The sequence below is a fragment of the Rosa rugosa genome, chromosome 5 (genome assembly GCF_958449725.1).
Source record: "Rosa rugosa chromosome 5, drRosRugo1.1, whole genome shotgun sequence".
NCBI lineage: Eukaryota > Viridiplantae > Streptophyta > Magnoliopsida > Rosales > Rosaceae > Rosa > Rosa rugosa.
The window spans coordinates 17337135-17356311 of NC_084824.1; the positions used below are offsets into that span (position 1 = coordinate 17337135).

At 40.3% G+C, this 19177-nt stretch overlaps 2 protein-coding genes across 2 annotated transcripts; one reads left to right on the top strand and one right to left on the bottom strand.

Moving 5' to 3' along the window:
* The first annotated feature begins 14658 nt into the window (after positions 1-14658).
* Positions 14659-15723, top strand: LOC133708858 (uncharacterized). The gene has a single exon (XM_062134414.1). It carries the CDS (start codon positions 15021-15023, stop codon positions 15381-15383), a length of 363 nt encoding a protein of 120 aa, XP_061990398.1. The 5' UTR covers positions 14659-15020; the 3' UTR covers positions 15384-15723.
* A 1760-nt stretch (positions 15724-17483) lies between these two features.
* LOC133708857 (chaperone protein dnaJ 49) lies at positions 17484-19171 on the bottom strand. The gene is made up of 2 exons (XM_062134413.1): positions 18089-19171; positions 17484-17890 (listed from the first exon to the last, which is right to left on the bottom strand). Exon 1 carries the CDS (start codon positions 19144-19146, stop codon positions 18091-18093), a length of 1056 nt encoding a protein of 351 aa, XP_061990397.1. The 5' UTR covers positions 19147-19171; the 3' UTR covers positions 17484-17890; positions 18089-18090.
* Between the last annotated feature and the right edge of the window lie 6 nt (positions 19172-19177).

Consider the following 19177-nt stretch of genomic DNA (forward strand, 5'->3'; position numbering starts at 1 on the left):
AGTGATTCGAGTTTTAATGTTGGGGTACCAATATGATAGTTTTTAAAATTGATGTACCAAAGTGATGAATGATATTTATTTGAGATACCGTTTGTAAAATTTTCTCAACTATATGCACGTACTATTTCGAGCTAGCTGCATATAACTTGGCATGATGATCATGTTGTTGCTATCAATGTGACCTATCAGCTGCCAGCAATTTGATGCTGTATCTAACTAGGACACCACCACCTACAATTATTTGAATCCTGAAATACACGGCGAGCTAGACATGCACTAGGGGTTTGCGTGGTGGTAGCACATTTCGTTTCGAATGGTTGATTTTATGAAAAAGCCATGCACTGTGGGGCATGTGATGATGTGATGATCAGAGCTCGCTAGGGCAAGTGCTTTTGGGACTTGTAACTTGTTTGTATAATGGGCAACTGTGTATATGTGTGTGGTGTTGATCGATCACGTTCAAAATAATGCTCATGATCATTACAACTGGTCCTGTACTTCTTGTTTCGAGGAGTTTTGATTTCCTACTAATTGAGAGATGAGTTTTAATTACTACTTGTGTTTTGAGAGATCGATGGTTTGGTCAATGCTTTTTCTAAAGGGCTTTTGAGATTATTGATTGAATGCTATGATTGTAATATTCTTATTGATTGCATTGATTGCCTAGAGTGCTTGCTTATATTAGCTGCTCATTAGAGTGATTGTTCGTGACAAACAAATGCGGGCTTCGTTTGACACTAGTTTGGCTTTAAGCCGTATTTTGGGTGAGTTTTACTTCTTAGCGGATGGTCTTCTTGCTATAGGGGGCCTTTATGGCAAACCTCACTCTCCCCATTTAGTTTCTTCAGCTCCTAATTTCAAAAGAAGAAATTAATATTTTTAGAAGGCTTGTTTCGTAAGTTTGTTTCAGATGGAAAGTTTCGGTGAGTGTTGCGTTATGTAACATATTAGATGCACTAATTAAGTTCTCTCATGTCACTACTAAATACTAGTAAATCTCTTGCAATGTTGTGAATTGCTGATGAGCTGATGCCAAAAAATTGGCTAGGACTGACTAGGCAAACTTCATTTGACTTTTCAACACTCTCCATCTAAGCATTAGTTGGATTTCAGAGTAAGTCATATTCATGACTGTTTTCGGGGGTACGAACGAACAGGCATCCTCAAACTCTCAAAGGATATTAACTTATGCGATGAAATACATAGAATCCAATAGTAACGGGCTGACATCCAAGATTACAGGACCCAAGATTTCAGGAGAAGTAACCTTAGGCCATCTCCAACCCAAAGGGCTAAAAATGGCCATGGGGTTAAATTTTAGCCCTAAATTCTGTACTATTCATTGATCTGACATCAACCGTCTCCAACCTGTCAATGCTAAATTATAGCCCTAAAATATATTTTAACATTTTGGATTGGTTATATATATATATATATATATATATATGTGTGTGTGTGTGTGTGTGTGTGTGTGTGTGTGTGTGCTTATTTTTTAAAGTCAATTGACTTATAGTAATTGAAATAATTTATATGATAAAAAATATTTTTTAAAATATTTTAAAATAAATTTTTCTTTGATCTTCAAGATTGCCTCCACTTTGCTTCCTCCTCTCGGCACGTTTGATGCAAGAGTGTCATTTGTTCATTTGAGGAAAAATATGTTTTTGCCACCGAGATTTGCAACTCTCCCACGTCCTTTGTACCAAAATAGTATTTTGGATCTCCATGAATTTTTGTTGGACTTGGACCCAAAGACCATCTTCCTATTGACTTGTACCATTGACGGAATTTTGGGATACTTTCACGAAAGCAACGGTGAGTGCTTCATCTTCCAACGGTGACCAATTCACACTTCTTTTCGACGAACTAGCCATTTTCGATAAAAGTAAAATAAATGAGAGATTAAGAATAGGGAGAAAATAAAAGATTTAGAATAGAAAGATATATATGAGGAAGTAGAAGGAAGATGTGAAAAAGAATGTTGAAGTCATATGTATTTATAGTGTAAAAGTTAAAATAAAAAAAAATAAAAAAAAACCAACGGCTAGCTGACGTCATGCTCCCGTCAACATCAACTGCAGCCCGTGGGCCACCACCAATCTGATCCATTTTTTTAAAGGGGCAAAGTGCTATATTTAGCACTACAACCTCACATTTGTGTAACGACCTATACTTTTAATGATATTAAGAAAGTAAGATATAGTGAATATTATTATTTTTGCTTGAGTATTAATTTATATTCTTAATTATGGGCGTGTGTATATGTATAATTGTTTTATGGTGTGATATATATAAATATATATACACACACATCACCAAGACGTGTTGTTTAGATATATATAAGTATATATGCTATCTCTATATTTTTAGACCGGCCCATTATTTGTTTTATTTATTTATTTAAAAAAAAAAAAAACCCAAGTCAATTTTAAAAGCCCAAGACCAATTGATTTATACTTCTGTTGGATGTCGTTTAAACGACAAACCAATCTCAAAACCCTCGTCTGCTATCTTCATCGTCTTCCTCCCCTATTTTGATTCTCTTTGCAAGCACCACTCCACCTAAACCAAAGGATAAGTACCACTACGATAGACTACCCGGATAAGAATAATCTTAGAAGCTGGAGGTGTCGATGTTGCTGAAGAGCCTTGGAGAGTCAGTTACCAGAGTTGTGAGTCATCAAAGCTAGAAGCAGGAGGTGGATCCCTAGAAGCATGTGGTGGAGACCTAGAACCAGGAGGTGGCAGTCCTTATCGAAACATAGAGGAAGCCGATAGTGTTGGCATCCAAATCTACTCTCTCTTGTGCTTATCTAGAATTAAAATCTGACCTCTTTGCCATTCACTATAAATATCCAGGTTTGTTCTACTTTCTTTATTGAGTTCCCCTATATTTGTTTACAAAAAAAGGAGTGAGGGAAGGAGAAATTTTGAGACTAAGGAGGAACCTGAGAAGTATAAATTAATTTTCCGAAACAAGGTAGGGGGATCTGGGGAAACCTCTATTTAATTTGTTTGGTTGCTGTGTTGCTATATGTGATTTCAGTTATGAAATTTGATTGATGGTTGAGTTAATGGGTGTTATCTGTTGTTTATCATATTGTTTCATTAGCATGTTCATGAAGTTTGAGGCATGGTTTTGATAGAATAGAATGGGAATGAAATATGTGGGAGTATTCTTTTGTGTAGTTGAGCTTAATCCGTAAGGACCAAATTTCAGGTGGGCTAATAGAGCTGTACGATTTTGGTGATCGAGATTAAGTAAGATGACTAGCAAAAAGGGAATCATGGTTTGGGTTATGGGGTTAATTCATATGTTATTTCATCTGGAGTCACCTCAAAAAGGTAAATTACATGGTATGGGACATGTAGACTCTTGGTGTCTTGGCATGTGAGTTAACAGGTAATAGATGAAAATAGCATTGCATACATCCATGTATTACTGTTTTGATTGTCACTAGTTTGTGTTGTTTATTTAAAGAGGCTTAGCCTCCTACTGAGCTATTGATGCTCACCCCTATCAAATATTGCAGGTACTGAACATGAAGTTTAGTTTTCCCTTTTGAAGAGCTTGTGATTAATGTGAAGGAAGTGTGAGACTTGTTTTGTTTAGTTTCCTAGAATAAGAGCAAAGGCTGCCAGTTTGTAGTTTGCCTTTGAAGTATAGGTTTGAATTTTCTGTGGGAATAATGAACTATCAAGAAAGTTTGTACTGTAATCTATATAATTATGTTTGCTGCATTATAAATTTCTTCTTTTTCCATAATCCATGCTATGTTCATTGAATCGGTTATGTCTTTTAATTGATTCTAAGTTCTTTGATTGGTTTCATTATTTTCCAGCTCTTATGTTTAAAATTCATTGGTTAAATTCAAGGTAGAACAGAGATCTGCAAATCTGCAATTGTGTTTCTGAGCTTTTGACGCAGTTGCCTTTTTGTTGAAAACTGTACATTTCAGTTGGGTATTTAAAGTGGGTGTCTTCATAAAAGTTACAGTAGACATCTTAAAGATCATTTCAAAATTGGAATCTCTTAAAAATGATTTTTCTAGAATTAGTTATGATTTTTCAAAGTTACAGGTCTGCTGTATTAGTAATTCTGCTGGAAGGGCAACTTGGTTATTTCTTTCAGTACTTCAAATCTGATTCAAATGGACTACAAATTTTCTTTATTATGTTTCTATTCTTTAGTACAAGTCATACCTTCAACTCAATAATAATAATAAAAAAAATCCCTGAGTTGGGGTGTGACAATTTGGCCCTCTATTTTGGCCTTTTGGCCCTTAGGTTGTTGGGTTGGAGTCCAAATGGGCTAAAATTTAGCCCTTTAGCACTTTAAGATCATGGGTTGGAGATGGCCTTTAGAACTTCATTTTTTTTCCTCAAAGTTTAGCAACTATAAAGAACAAAAAAACAGTCAGCTTTGCTCTACTAGGGTTTCTCTGCCCTAGCCATTCAACTGATTGAGATCTGCGACGTGATGGCGGAGAGCGATGGCTCCTCCTACACTGTCAGAGGAGGCCATTGTGAGCCTTGATGGAGGAGAGGATGCTATCCATGACTCGTTTTTTTTTATCTCTATGGCCAGCTTCTGTCGAAGAAGGTGGTGGTGATCCCGTCGTTCTCAGCGGCGATCTCTAATGTATGGGGTTTGAAGGAAAGAGTGTTGATTCGGCAAGAGGAAGATGATGTCTTCGTCTTCCAATTCAAGGAGAGGGAGGTGAAGAATCGGATCCTTGCTGAGGAGCCATGGTTCTATAACAATTCAATGCTTCTGTTAGCCGACTACGACGGCATCTCTGCCCTTGAGGCGGCACTGCTGCACCTCCTTGAGTTTGGGTGCGGTGAAAGGGTTACGCATTGCTATGCGCAATGAGAAGGCTCTAACCTTAATCGGCAAAGTACTGGGAGGCTTCGTTTGGGTTGATCAAGGGACGGTGTAGCGGAAGGATCCAATTCAGCGGATTCATGTGGTGCAGGACATCCCTCGGAGGATCTGGGCGCGACGGATCTTTGAATTTTGGTCGGCGTTCTCGGTGTTGGTGGAGCTACAATATGAAAAGTGCCACGACCTCTGTTCGTGTGGTTTTTTCAGTCATGGAGGTGGACTTTGTGATCGGAGACTGGAGGTGGAGACATTGCCATTGGCGGTGTCGGGCCCGGAAGGAATGCAGACGAGCAAGGAGGTTCTGGGTCGGAGGGGATGCAGGAAGGTATTGGCTGGAATGGCGTCGGGGGCGACTGTAGAACATGCAGCGGTGACTCCGAAAAAATCAGGGGAAAACCCTCATTTTGAATTTGGGTTGACCGCTGATTTGACCGGGCATGTGGTTGGGTCGGGTTGCAACGTGGGCTCGGCTGGGACTGCTGGGCTGGCTGCTACTGGGCCTGTTTCTGCTGGGCTGATTTCTACTGGATCTGATTCTGCTGGGCTGGTTGCTGCTGGGTCTTTTTTTCACACCAAATTGGGTGTACGAAAGAAGCCATTCAAGCCTAGTTTGGCGATCATACCTCGGGAATTTCAGCTTGGTGAGTTGGTGGAGGTTCCGATTTCTGTGGGGCCAGCTCCAAAGAAGAAGGGTTGTCTTCCTAGACGCCGGGTTAAGCGAAATCTGGCAAATGAGAAAGAAGAAGGTAATATTATAGGTGAGGATCTAAACCTCCATCTCGAAAGGGAAGGAGATATTTATTGTTTAATTGTTTGGAAAGGGTTCTAAGCCTGTACGACGGTGATTAAGTTTCTATGAGTCTTCTATGACATTTCTAGTCTCTCGCTTGTACCACAATTGCGTGATTGGCAAGTGAGGGCTAGTTGAATGATTTTTCTGTAGGAGGCGAAGCTTTGTTACTGTTGGATAGGCTTGCTTAAATGTGAGTTTCCCAATGATTTTAATTAGTTTGCATTAGCTTTGATATGTTTTACCGGATTTTCTTGTCCGGATTCTTATGTAAGTTTGCAAGTTATGGCCAACTTGGCTGTTGATTATTGAATAACAATCAACTTCTATTCAAAAAAACTATAAAGAATCAAAGTTAGAAATTGAACTGAGGGCAATAATTTTTGGTTTGAAATTGAGTTTCTCATCCACTCTTTTCTTTTTTCTTTCTAATTTTCTTTCATTTGATTTTGGTAGTTTACCATAATAACATTTTTAGATGTTTTTTTATAAATTCAGTTTATTTTATTCAGAGGGTATTAATGGTAATTCAAGATTTGGTGAAAATTTTTGACACCGAACTTTGGCTTCCATTTGTAGTAGTACGGATAACGGCTTTTATAGGTAAGCAATATTCGTATAAAAAAAGGGTAAGCACTATCTTTCTCTTCAAGACTTCATTCAAATGTTCGAACATTCATTCCTAACAAGTAAGATCTGGGCGTATTTGGCTATCCTTACGCTGGTCTCTCTAAAAGCTAGGCTCTATTTTCTTACTTTTGTAGGTTTTTGCCATGAAGTTTTCCCATCCTAAAGTACAAAACGACCAAAATCAAAGTTCCAGTCTTACTAAAGAAGAATGGAGCCGACTTGAAACATTGAATTCAACAATCCGCCATTGATTAATTGACTAATGCCGAAGTTTTGCAACAAAAAAATATATATTTAACATATTTTCCTTGTGTATAATTGTTTGGTCAGACGTGCCATAACACCCTAGTGAACAACTTCTTGTGTCATGGTGTGAAAATTGCAGGCATCTATTAAAATTGCCTAAACTGGTAACCTAAGGGATTAAAGTTATCATCTAGATCCAACAAAAAGACTCATTAACCCAAACCAATGGGTTTTCTCTCTTTGAGAGTCAGTGGCGTTTTGTAACGCCCCGGACCCGGTGTCAGTGGATTTTAAGCACTTGACCCCGAATCCTGTTACAAAGCAGAATGTAAGTAAGATCTTCCTTCTAGGCTCGTCCAACCCACTTCAGCTCGTCAAAATCTAAGTACTTCTTTGCAAAAGGTATTAGAGATGGGTGGGTGAGCAAAACCACGTGCTCAATGAGTAGATCATGTAATATGCCAGTAAAGCCATGTCATTTTACACACGCTAGAAAGTAGCATATCTTATACAAATCAATTCACATCAATTCATCACATTTCATCATCCCTTCTTATTGATTATCCTTCAATTTAGTGTACCCCACGGGAACTCTAATGGCTTTCTCTTGCCCTATACCACCATATGACACATCCTTACCTCGGCATAATCAATCAAGAAGTTCTCATGTTCCATGACTAGTCAAACAATATTCCCAACACATAATATATATAAACTCCGCATATTTCGCAAATAGACATGTTTCACTTGAAAACATAGAGATGTTTCAAAAATAGATAAAATCATGCTTTTCCACTATTTTTATAGTAAATAAGAATATTTGAAACATATTACGGACACAACCCACTCACCTCGACAATACGAATCTCCTCCTACAACACCGATCGTAAACCGAGCCTCCTAATACGAGTCTTCTAGAAATCACCGTTGGATCTAACTCAAACCTCCATAGATAGAAAAATGGAATCAAGAAGAATCCGTAGCCTTTTGGGGATCCTGAATCGGACTTACGGATCAAAAGTTATGATTCGCCGAAATTTTAGAGAGAGAAATTGAGGGGAAGGGGAGAGAGAGAGAGTACTCTCGGAAAATGGTACGGAATGAAAGAAGAAGCAGCTGGTCTCATCTATTTATAGCCAAATATTGATACGTGTCGACCAAGGATTGGTCCACTTGGTGCCACGTGTCAACACACATACCAAGCCTTCAAGAGATTCCTAAATAGGACAGGCGTGCCACGTGGCGGTACGCCCAGCCAATCATTACCTATGTAGAGGGGTGTTTTGAATATTTTATTATAATTAAACATGGGTTGTTTTGGAATACAATTAAAAAATAGAGAGACATGATTGGTTGGCCGTACCACGTGACTGGTACATTTACCATACCTAAGAATTTCTCCAAGTCTTCCTACAATTTGGCCCTAACACTACTTGCTGATGTCATTGTCATCCATGAGGTCAGCTACCATGCAGCCGACATGCCACTTGTCACCCCAACCACCAATCAGAACTCGCCACGTCAGCATGTTATTTTCGTCCAATTAAACTTCAAAAACTCCTTAAAAATAGCTCGGGAACTCGAAAAATTCATTGAAAAATGCTGCGAACTTGTGGCGCCTTTACTTTCCACTTCCAATCTCAAAAACAAAATTCGAGCAACTTCAAAATTCAGGATCTCACACATTTCAATTCTCCGCTCTTCATGGGCGTCTTTACCTGGATATTTGCCCCAATTTGAGACTCCTCAATTGCCTCATTTTCTTTCATTGTTTCCTTTTGTTCTATTTGCTTTTCATTCCTTTGCTTTTCATGTGTGGTAGTTCTAATTGAATACCCAAAACTCTCATTCCTCCCTCCCAATCTAGTTCTCTTCATATTTCAAATTTGATCCTGAGAACCGTTGCGTTTTACATCTTCAATTGCTCTTCTGACATCACCAACGCACATGCCACTATCAATATCGCTCCTTGTATCATTATTTTAAGCGGTTACCTGCTAGTGCACACAGGGTTCTACCCAATCGTGCAACACAAGAATGTTTTTCTTTTGGTTGCTGTCTTTGTGATCCTTTTGTGGATTTGCTTAGTTTTTTATTTTATTTTATTCAGATTTTCTTGGTTCTTGTGATGGCTCTAGGATTTTGGAGTTGGAGAATCGTGTTTTCATGTTTAGAAGGAGGCTCTTTGGTTGTTCTTTGTTTCGTTTTGCTGTCATCATTTTCCAAGCACCCTGGTTTGGTCGATTTGCTGATACCTCATGCTACAATTTGCTTGTGGCTGCGACTGCTCGACAACGTCTTCCTCTTCGTTGGTTGTTTGGGTGCTTTGATTGGGCTTGCCTGATTTGGACCTCTGTTGTTCTTTTGGTCTTTTTTTTTTTTTTGGTCTTTCTCTTTGTGTAGTTGGACCTTTATTGTACTTTTTTTTTTTTTGAATCAATCGATTAATGATTGTCATATATAATCATCACAAGCCAGAATAGGCCGTTACATACCCTTCCGCTGCCATTTAAAGGCATAGACAGACAAGAAGATAGTGGTAGTACCCACAGTGGTACATAGAAATAGACTCACTCATTATATAATCAAATACGTAGAGGTAGCGGGGATCCTCCATTGGTACTACGCAGGAGGTGCTAGAGATCTAGGTTCATAATACAAGGAAATTTATTGTAATTAGACAAAAAGCTAAAAACATAGAGTTGGACCAAGGGCAAAAGTCCTAGCCCAAAATCATCCAGCCCAAGAAGGCTGCCCAAGAAAAGAGGTCCAAACTCAAGGCCAAAAAGGATTGCCTTGACCCAAGCCCACACTCCATCTTCCTCACCCAATGGCCGCATGCACATTTCTGCTGGTCCCGTCGCCGCGATCCAACGTTGTCCCGACCCATGCTGCCGCTGCGTCCTACGCCGCAACGCCCACGCCGAGCTGCACTGCTACACACTAGCTTCACCGCTAAGTCGTGCCCTCCGATCTAGCACCCCGTACCGCTGCCGAGTATATTTGAATTGCTGGTCCCTCGACGAGGTACGCTCTCCTGTACAAACCACCACCCTCTCAAGACGTCGTCCGGTGCTCGTCGCCAAAACCATCCAGTCCAAACCCCAAGCCAAACCCCTATCCAAAAAGCTCTCAGGCCTCTAGTATTCAATTTCCCGTCCGGCAGCAGCCTCTAGCCGGCGAGGCGAGCCAACGCCGACCATGAGCGCCACCGGACAAGAAGAAAATTGCAAACCCTAGACCAAGAACTGTAATAACCCCTTTTTTTTAAGTGGAGATTTCTTTTAATAGAAATGGTGCGGCATGTTCCGTGTTTTGAGCAACAAAGGGACGGCTGCATTGCTTTGCTTTGCTTCTTTTGTATATTGAATTAGAATTGGTGGAAGGGGTAGGCAGCACGCAGAAAAGAAAGAAAAAAAAAATAAACCTCTCTCTCTCTGCCGAAACTAGCAACCAAAACAGAGCATTCCTTCTCCAAGCTTGTTCTCGCTCCACAGGCCTTCGATCGACCCCAGACCACGTTCCACAGCTTCACCTTGATCTTGCGCAGCTGCAGGAGGCAGCCTTACGCCGCAGAACGGTCCGAAACGGCGGCGGAAGTCCGGTTAGTTTTAAGCCCGTTTTAGTTCCAAGCTCGATAACTCGTGCTTCCGGCCACCGATCCTTGCCAAACTGCATCCTCGTGCTTCCCTCAACCTCCTGAAGCCCCCAGAAGCAGCCTTGCATGGCGGCGCATCCCGTAGCAGCAACTACAAGTCAACCCAGCCAAGAACGAGACCGGAACTATCGATCCAAATATCTTGAGCTACAGGACGTCGTTTTGAGTGATTCTTGAACCAGTGAGTTCTTATTGAGTTTCTTAACAACTCTTCAGAAGGAATAGAAGCCTTAAATTGAAGTTTTGACGTCGAAATCGAGCCTTGCCGGATTCTGCAAAATTCTGGAATTTTTCCGACCACCGAAGCTTTCGATCGGTATATCTCGAGCTACAGACCATATTTTTCTGTGATTCTTGAACCAGTGAGTTCTTCTTGAGTTTCTTAACAACTCTTCAGAAGGAATCGAAGCCTTAAATTGACGTTTTTACGTCGAATTGGAGCTCGCCGTTTTCTGCAGTTTCTCGCCGGATTCTGGAAATTTTCCAGCCACCTCGACTGTTCTAGGTAATTTCCGACCACTTCCTTTCGTTTTAAGACTTCATGCTAGTTATGAAAGTGGATCAGCTCGTCATTTGGAACAAGTTTGTAGTTGACGACTTTTGCATCGGAGGTGGTTGACCGTCGTTGACCGCCGCGTTGACCCCCCACTGACCGCCCCTTGTGGCGGCGCATTCGACCATTTTTTGAATTTTTATTATCTAGGCTATGTTCTACGCATCCATACGAGCGTTTTGATATATTACAAGGTTATGTTAGAAAAAGTTGATAAATAGTGGATTTACGTTTTTACGTTACTATTTAACGTTTTTACGTTTTATCTTAAGTTTACGATCTGCGAAGATCTGACCATCGGTTTTACTTCAAATTTAGATATGTTGATCGTATGACTGTCCCGATGACTTTGTGTGGTCACGGGCGAAGATCCGACCGTTGGATCTTCGTATAAATGTGAAATAGTGATTTGGAGGGCGATTCGTGAGAATCTGACCGTCGGATTATAGTATAAATTTGTGGAGATGTTTGTAAGGACGATTCAGGAAGATCTGACCGTTGGATCTTCGTGATAATCTTGGAGGATGATCCTAAGGGCAATCCGTGAGGATCTGACCGTTAGATCATCGCGTAATTTCGATCCGACCGTTGGATCATCATTAATTTAGAATCTGACTGTTGGATTGTTGTATATGTGTGGTTTATGAATGATTGCTAAGTTAAGATCGTATCTGACTAGGTGATTGACGGTTTAAGTTGGTGGACGATTGTGGATCGTATTTTGAGCTGTTAAGAAGACGCAGCTGGATTAGAGGTGAGTAAACCTCACATGGTTCATATTACGAACCGAATATAATTAATTGATTTTTTTTGTCGTAATTGTGTGGAAATTGTTTATGAAATAAAGATTTGTTTTGAAATAATATGAACTTGATCAACTACGGTTCATAGGGCTGCGGCTCACAGGTAAGAAAATGAATTTAAGTATAAAATGAATTTATATTTTTAATGTGTGTGAACTATAGTTGGTATTAATAGGCATTCCTGTGCGAATGTCTATGTATATATATTATTTACGTGAAATAATATGTATTGTTGGAGTTGTGAAATATTATGTATTGTTGGAGTTGTGTTGAGTTTATTGTTAAGAAACAATATATTGTGAGGGGTATTGAGTTTATTGTTGAGAAACAATATATTGAGAGAGATGTTGAGTTTTATTGTTGAGGAACAATAAATTGTTGTGATCTGTGGAGATCAATAGGTCACGGGGTGACCATGGCATACTATCAGCGACCCACGCTCTCGCGCCGGGTAGGTGGAACTGATAGTATTAAATCGTGAACCACGCTCTCGCGCCGGGTAGGTGGAAACGATCAGTTAGAGCTCTAGTCTGTCTGCCAATTGTTGAGTGGTGTTGTGAGGGAAATGTTGAGGTTACTTGAGACTGTGAGTGGTCATGTATGAGTGATGTTGAGGTTACTTGAGACTGTGAGGGGTCTTATGTGAGAAGTGTTGAGGATACTTGAGTCTTTTAAGAATGAGTTCTCAAAAGAGAGCCTCAAGAGTATCCTTCCTTTTATGGTGATTGTGTTGAGTTATATTAATTGTAAAGAAATAAATCAACAATTCTTTCTTGTTTACTCATACTGGCTGTAAAAAGCTTACCGGGTTTTGTGTTGTTGCAACTCCCGGTACACTATTCAAATTGTGTAGCGGGTAATCCTACAGGACAGGAGAACCAGGACGGTGATCGTGCGGTTAGAGCAATTGTTAGAGTTTTACAGCAATTGTACGTTGTGAGGTGTGTTATGCTCATTTGAGCTTTACAATATTGCTTGTGAGAGTGAATTGTAATAATGAACTCGAAGTTTCGAGATTTGGATTTTGTAATTGTAATTATTCATGTTTCGGATTTGAATTTATTATTCAAAATTCGGGGCGTGACAAGAACAGTCCGAGTTTTGTGGAGCTCTCCTAACCAGCTTCTCTATGATGAGAATTGCCCTTTTTTTAGGGGAATGGAAGACTGATCCATTGATATTAAAATCATACGACCTCACTCGGTCAAGCTTGAGAGGTCCAAAGACCACCTCATATTACAAATCAATGCTCGAATAAAACGACTAAAATCCAAAATGAACCTCCAAAAAAATTAAAATCCTAAAGGAACTCTAAAAATAAAATGCAGAAATTAAAAACTCCCTATCCCTACACTGCCCTAAAATGGAACCACTGGATTGAACATCTTGACGCCTAAGACCTTTATGGTGTACGTCGCAACACTCAACACAACCACAGCAACATTCAAGGAACAGTACAGGGTAAAGAGCAGGATAGGCCACCTCCCAGAAATCCCAAAACCAAGCCCAACCCATATGTAGGAGGAAAAGGGAACTGAACCAACTAGGCCCAGTTCACCAGCCTGCATCTGCAGCCCAGATCGGTAGAGGCCCAAAAGCCCACTACCCAAACCCTTCGCCTCCCACCCCTAGATCGACCGGTTCTGACCTTTCAGAAGATGCGGCCTCTGCCCATCACCACTCTGGCGGCCTTCCACGACCTTCCCCCATCAAGACAGGTGGAAAGAAAGCTGCTTTAGCTCTAGCTTGGAAGCACTTGCAAACGAAGGAAAAGGAGATCCCAATACGAAACCTGCTTCGCCTCTGGCAAAGCATCGACAAGCGCTTCACACATCCACCAACCCAAGTCGACGCCGCTTCACGTCGGCTACACACCGTATGCTAACAATCAAACAAAACTGCCTCAGATGCGGCTTAAATCCCAAAGCCCGATAGCTCCGATCAGAAGTCGAAGTTGATCCACCACCAGACTGCACCGCCTCCGCCGCGAAAAAGCGACGCCCGAGTCACCCAAAGCAAATGAAGATCCGGAGATCGCCGCTGCCCTGCTACCGAAGCCTCGAGGGTTTGGTATGCTCAGCTCCGAGATCTCCGGAGCGACTAATTTAGGCTATTTATGTTTTCTTATTCTAGGTGAAGGATCCTTAATTGCCCTACTTCTTGTTTCATTATTATATAAGTTTATTTCGAAAAACTTTATCCGCACATTTCTTTTCACTTAATGCACATTCCATGTTTTTGTAAAAATTTTAATAACTATTTTACCCTTCTTCCCAACTTCATAATATTTATGTATTGAAAAACGTCAACTGCTTGAAATAGCAATGGTTCATCGATACCATGGCTTTAAAATGTTCCGGAGTATGAGGCTTGCAACATCGATCATTGACAACAAATTAATTAAACAAGGTTTCCATCAAATTGCTAAAAGGTTTATTAATTAACAACTGTTAAAAATTGTAAGTTGAAAATTATATTATATAAATCACTTCCACCGAGTTAACATCATTTCATGTTCAGAGCAATTTATTAGCTAGAGCAGAAGAATAAATCCATGAACACATCTAAATGCAAAAATCACTGTAATAAAAAGAAATTCAATTTAAGAGAGAGAGAGAGAGGAAAGAAGGGTAACCATATAATTACTCGTTTGAAAAAAAGATAGGAATGTGTGTATATAATTACTCGTTTGAAAAAAAATAAAAGAAAAAAGAAACACAGGTAACCTAAAAAGGGAAGAAAGAAACAGATGGGTAACCTAAATGAACTAACTTCGCTTCCTTCCCATGTTCACTTCCCAATTCCCAGCTCTTTCGTCTAAATTAAGTGACCCCCAGTACTCCAAGTTCCCAGCTTCATTTCTCAGAAACACTTGCCATACACATGTCATCATGTGTGGCATGCTGGCATGCATGCAGTCACTGCAAAGTGCATAGTACCTTCCTAGCAGGTAACCAAGTAGCAACTTCACAGTTCACACATAATATCTCTGAAACCCTGCAGCTCTAGTCCAAAATCTTCCTCACACGTTTAGGTCCACAACAATAAACCATTTTCACATCAACTCATCCCCACTCAAAAAGTCCTCCTCCCCACCCATTTTGAAATCCAGAACCAAGAGAGAAACCTCTTCCCTATTCAATCCTCTCCCTTTTTTTCTTCCTCCAATAAAAGCCAAAAAGAAAAGGCCAACCCTTTTGAATTTTGATGATCTTACGCTCCTTCACACATCTATAATACACACCCCATCGACATCTTCCTTTTATAGTCTCCAATAATTCACAAGCACACATCATCCTTCAGACAAACGCGTCTCAAACACACCGGTCTAATTTTATAAACCGCCCCCTACTACTCACTAGCTAGCTCCATCAACCCTAAAGCTAGATCACCATCAACCCTAAAGCTCACCATCAACAAAGTCAAACAACAAAACACCACAGACCCCAAAAATGATAGATCAAGACAGGCAAGGAGCAGGAGCACCCCATGGAGTTCTACTCGTAGTTGTGGTGGTTTTGGTGATATTCGTCCCCTTCTTCCTCGGCGAGCAAGGCGAGGCCATAACTGAAGGCATCGCCGAGCTTCTCAGCCCCGTCGGGCTTCTCCTCCTCCCCATCATCCTCCTCCTCACCATCCAGTTCTTGTCCTCGCCTCACGGCTCTTTTGTCTCTTCCATCTTCTCCACCGGAGAGCCCAACACCATCCACAGGGTCAGTGGCTCCCCGGTGGGCGTCGCATTGGTTCTTCTACTCGTCTTGTTTCTTCTCTACAATCGCATGTCGATCTTCGGTGGCGGCGACGATGATGAGTGATTGACATGTACCATGATCGATCTGGGATTTGTGCTCGAGATTGTATTTTGTATACTATACTCGGGTACGTACGTAGTACTTTTTCATTTCGTGTATCAACATGAAATAGGGTTTGTTCCTTTGTAATTAGAGTGAATACCCAGGTTACAAGTGGGATTTCGGGATGATTATAGGAGGGTGTTTTGGTTATTTATGAATAGTTAGTCGCTGACTGGCTGTAGCCACTGTCGGTGCGCGGAGGCGCGTGTGAACGCGTGTTGCTGGTTTCAATCTTACAGTAGACTTTTTGTCGACTTGGTTTAGTCCTCTGATATTAATCTTTCACATGGAAGCTCCTTTATATTTGGTATCAATTAGTTTTCAATGCAATTTTTCTTTTTACTGTTTCTTAAAATTGACTGGTTTATTAATATAAGCACATAATTGTGATGTGAAATGGGTGATCCAATCTTTTGAATCTGAGGAAATTAAGTGAGCAACGTGAAGAATATAATATAGAAATTTGGGAGCATTGCTTTTTAATTTTCTTTGGTTCGTTTGAGGACAGAATTGATGAGTAAGATCTGCAATTCATATTTTCTTTAGGAACAAAGAGAATACCCTTGTTTGTACCAAAAAAAAAAAAGAGAATATCCTTGTTATCACGAAATTATATACAGATGCAGCGGACCACCTCCAAACATGTGCATCGTATCAAAACATGTGCAAGGTGATATCTAACAAGTTCTTTATTTCAGCCAGCAAATCTGAGATTCTGAGATATACCAAATGCAGGTTCAGGTTTATTTAAGAAATCATTGATCCGATCAAACTCAGGTGGAACTAGGATTCGGAGTTATTGCTTTGCCTGAACTCGACCCAAATCCGTCTGTGCTAAATAGAAACCCAAATTTTTCACGCCAAATAATGAATCTGAAGAAAATATTGGATTCATACCAAAAAGAATATATCAGATAACCAATGTCTCAGTTAAATGGCACATAAAAGTCAAAAGATGGGATCCTTGACCAAAAAACTGCTCCGCAGAGAATAGCTTGAAGGATCAATTCACTATGAAGTGAGATATCTGATACTCTAATATATCCATGAATTGATAAGGTAACTATATCTCAACTCCTGAGAGAACTAACTGTAGTTACTACTCACATACATTGAAATTGTAAGATGTTTAATCACTTAATTCCATACCAACAAGAAAGTGAACAGAAATCTACTAGAAAAAATGAAAAATACAATCTTTTGCCTAAACCAATTAATTGAACAGCTGCCTGAATTGCTTTTGGGGAAAGTTGTCCTAGAAGGATAGGCCGGTCAGCAAGGGGATGAAATCTGCTGTCCCCAAAAATACTGTGCCAAACCAGTCCCCATGCATTCATTGGTCCACAAAGAATAAAATATGGAACAAAAGATTAAGAAAATATTTTCTTAATCTTTATGGACCAATGAATGCATGAGGACAGGTTTGGCACAGGGTATTAGGGACAGCAGATTTCTTCCCGTCAGCAAGGGAGGTAACCCAACCTTCCTTACTGGAGATTTCCGATGATGGTTCAGTAAGAACAAAATGTTTCAAGTCTGATGTAACCCTAGAAGGATAGGCCAAGTCGCCTATGGAGGTAACTCGACCATTGTTATTATAAGTCAAATAAGAACAAGGTGCTGCATGTCTTATTTAACACTAATATCCCACAGCTGAAGTTCTTACTGGTCTATAATGACAGTAGTGCCCTAATGTGTAAATGAGGAAGGGTACTGACCTTGAACGAGTCCAAAGCAAGCATACCCCTACAAGGTATAAATCAAATGCATCCTTGAAGGACTCGTCTAAGTGAGAGACATAGCCTATGGAAGTGAGGATAAAACAGTTCTCCAGCAACCCAAGGAAATACTTGCTATACCAACTACCATGACCCATAAAAACAAAGTCATTCATCAATACTATGCGCATGATTTCTTCGAAATTGGTCAAGGGAAAAGAAGATACTTAACAATCATCAAGACACAACAAAATTTCTTTCAACAACGAAACAAGCTACTATTGGAACTGAATATGCTCAAGTTGCATGGGTACTTCCATACAAAGTGACTACTCAGAACAAATGAAACAAAATGGTAACATCACCTGCATAGTGTATTAAAAGAATGTAAAGGAAATTTACTGTTTCCGAGGGAAAAGTAAATACTCATTATCACAAACCTACTGCTCAACTGTCATTACTATTCTGTAACTAGCATTTACCTCCCGGGTAATTGCAAAAGCTGTATATAATATTGTTTCTAACCAAGTGCAATGTCATTAGGGTGCTGAAAACCCTCATTACCACCATCCTGAACGACATTTGAAAATAGCTCCATGGCCAAAACTCCAAAAGTCATATTGGAGAAGAGCAAGCTTGGTCACTTCCAAGAATACAGCCCCAGAATTTACAATATGAACCTGATGCACCTTCTGAGTCCAGGCTTAACATTGTTGTGGAATTAAAGCTACATCAATTCAGCCACATAGCCTGTTATAACACAAAGCCAATGAATCAAAGTAAGCAACCAAGTTGATAATTCAAATAGAAGGAGTTAAAAACTAAGAATTCTTGGTAAAAAGTGACATAATGATGGTGGATGATGACTCCATAATCAATCATACAATGAACATATATCATTAACAGCATTTTCCCAAACCAAGATACCACATGTAACTCATGACTAACCTTCAAGCTACTTCAAGGGCGTTTAACTTATCGCAGTGAGGAGTAGACATTTTCTTATTCCAGTGACGCCTCTGAAGCTCAACACGACAGTAGTGTACAAGCACATTTTTGTAATCCTTGATGACGCTGTCCTCAATTTTAGCTCGAGCGGAACTTCCAAGAGGATAACTCTCATCAAATATTGGTGATTTAACAAAAAACTCCACTCCATGTCTCTCAGTTGTCTTGGGAATCTGGTAGTTGAAATTCTTATGCAAAGCATATTCGGGCTCTGTGAAGGGCAGATATGCAAGCAATAAAATTACCAAGAAAGGTAATATTTGAATAAGAAGCATAATGTTGAGTCCCCCATGCTGAACCTCCTCCCTATGAAGGCCACCAGTTCCTCTAGTCCTGTAAACTTGACCTGTCCTAAACATGTCTGACTGACCAAAGAATGCCCTGAATATCTCATCGGGGTCAAAATCATCATCAAACATGTCATTCCCAGTTCTCCTCCTCCGCCTCCTCCTCACATCGTGCTGCTGGTTGTACTCAAACTCCTCAACCAATCCAGTCTCATCATACTGCCTCCTCGAATTCACATCACTCAAACACTTAAAAGCCTTGCTCACAATCTTAAATGCCTCTTCCGAACCAGGAGCCTTGTTCTTGTCAGGATGAACTTTCAACGACAACTTCCTATAAGCCTTCCTAATCTCCTCAACCGAGCAAGTCTTCTCCACACCGAGAATAGCATAATAATCTTTATTCCTCTTCACCTGCCTAATCAACTGAACATGCTCTTCAGTATAAATCCTCTCCCCATTCAACCCCTGCCCCAATTTCTCCTTCCCAACCTCCTTACTAGTCTCACCAACACCCTCTTCCTGAGTGGAAGATGCCGAAGACCCCGAATCGAGCCTCTCGCAGGCAGCCAAGAGCTCATTAACTTGCAAATTCTGATTAAGGCGTTGGGCTATTTTGATAAACTTGGTAGCACGCGCTTTGTTACCGGCTGCAATTGCCTCCTCCGCAATTCCAACACATCTCAAAGCTTCATCTTTGTTACCATCCATGATCAAACAACTAGTACACAATCCGTGAATT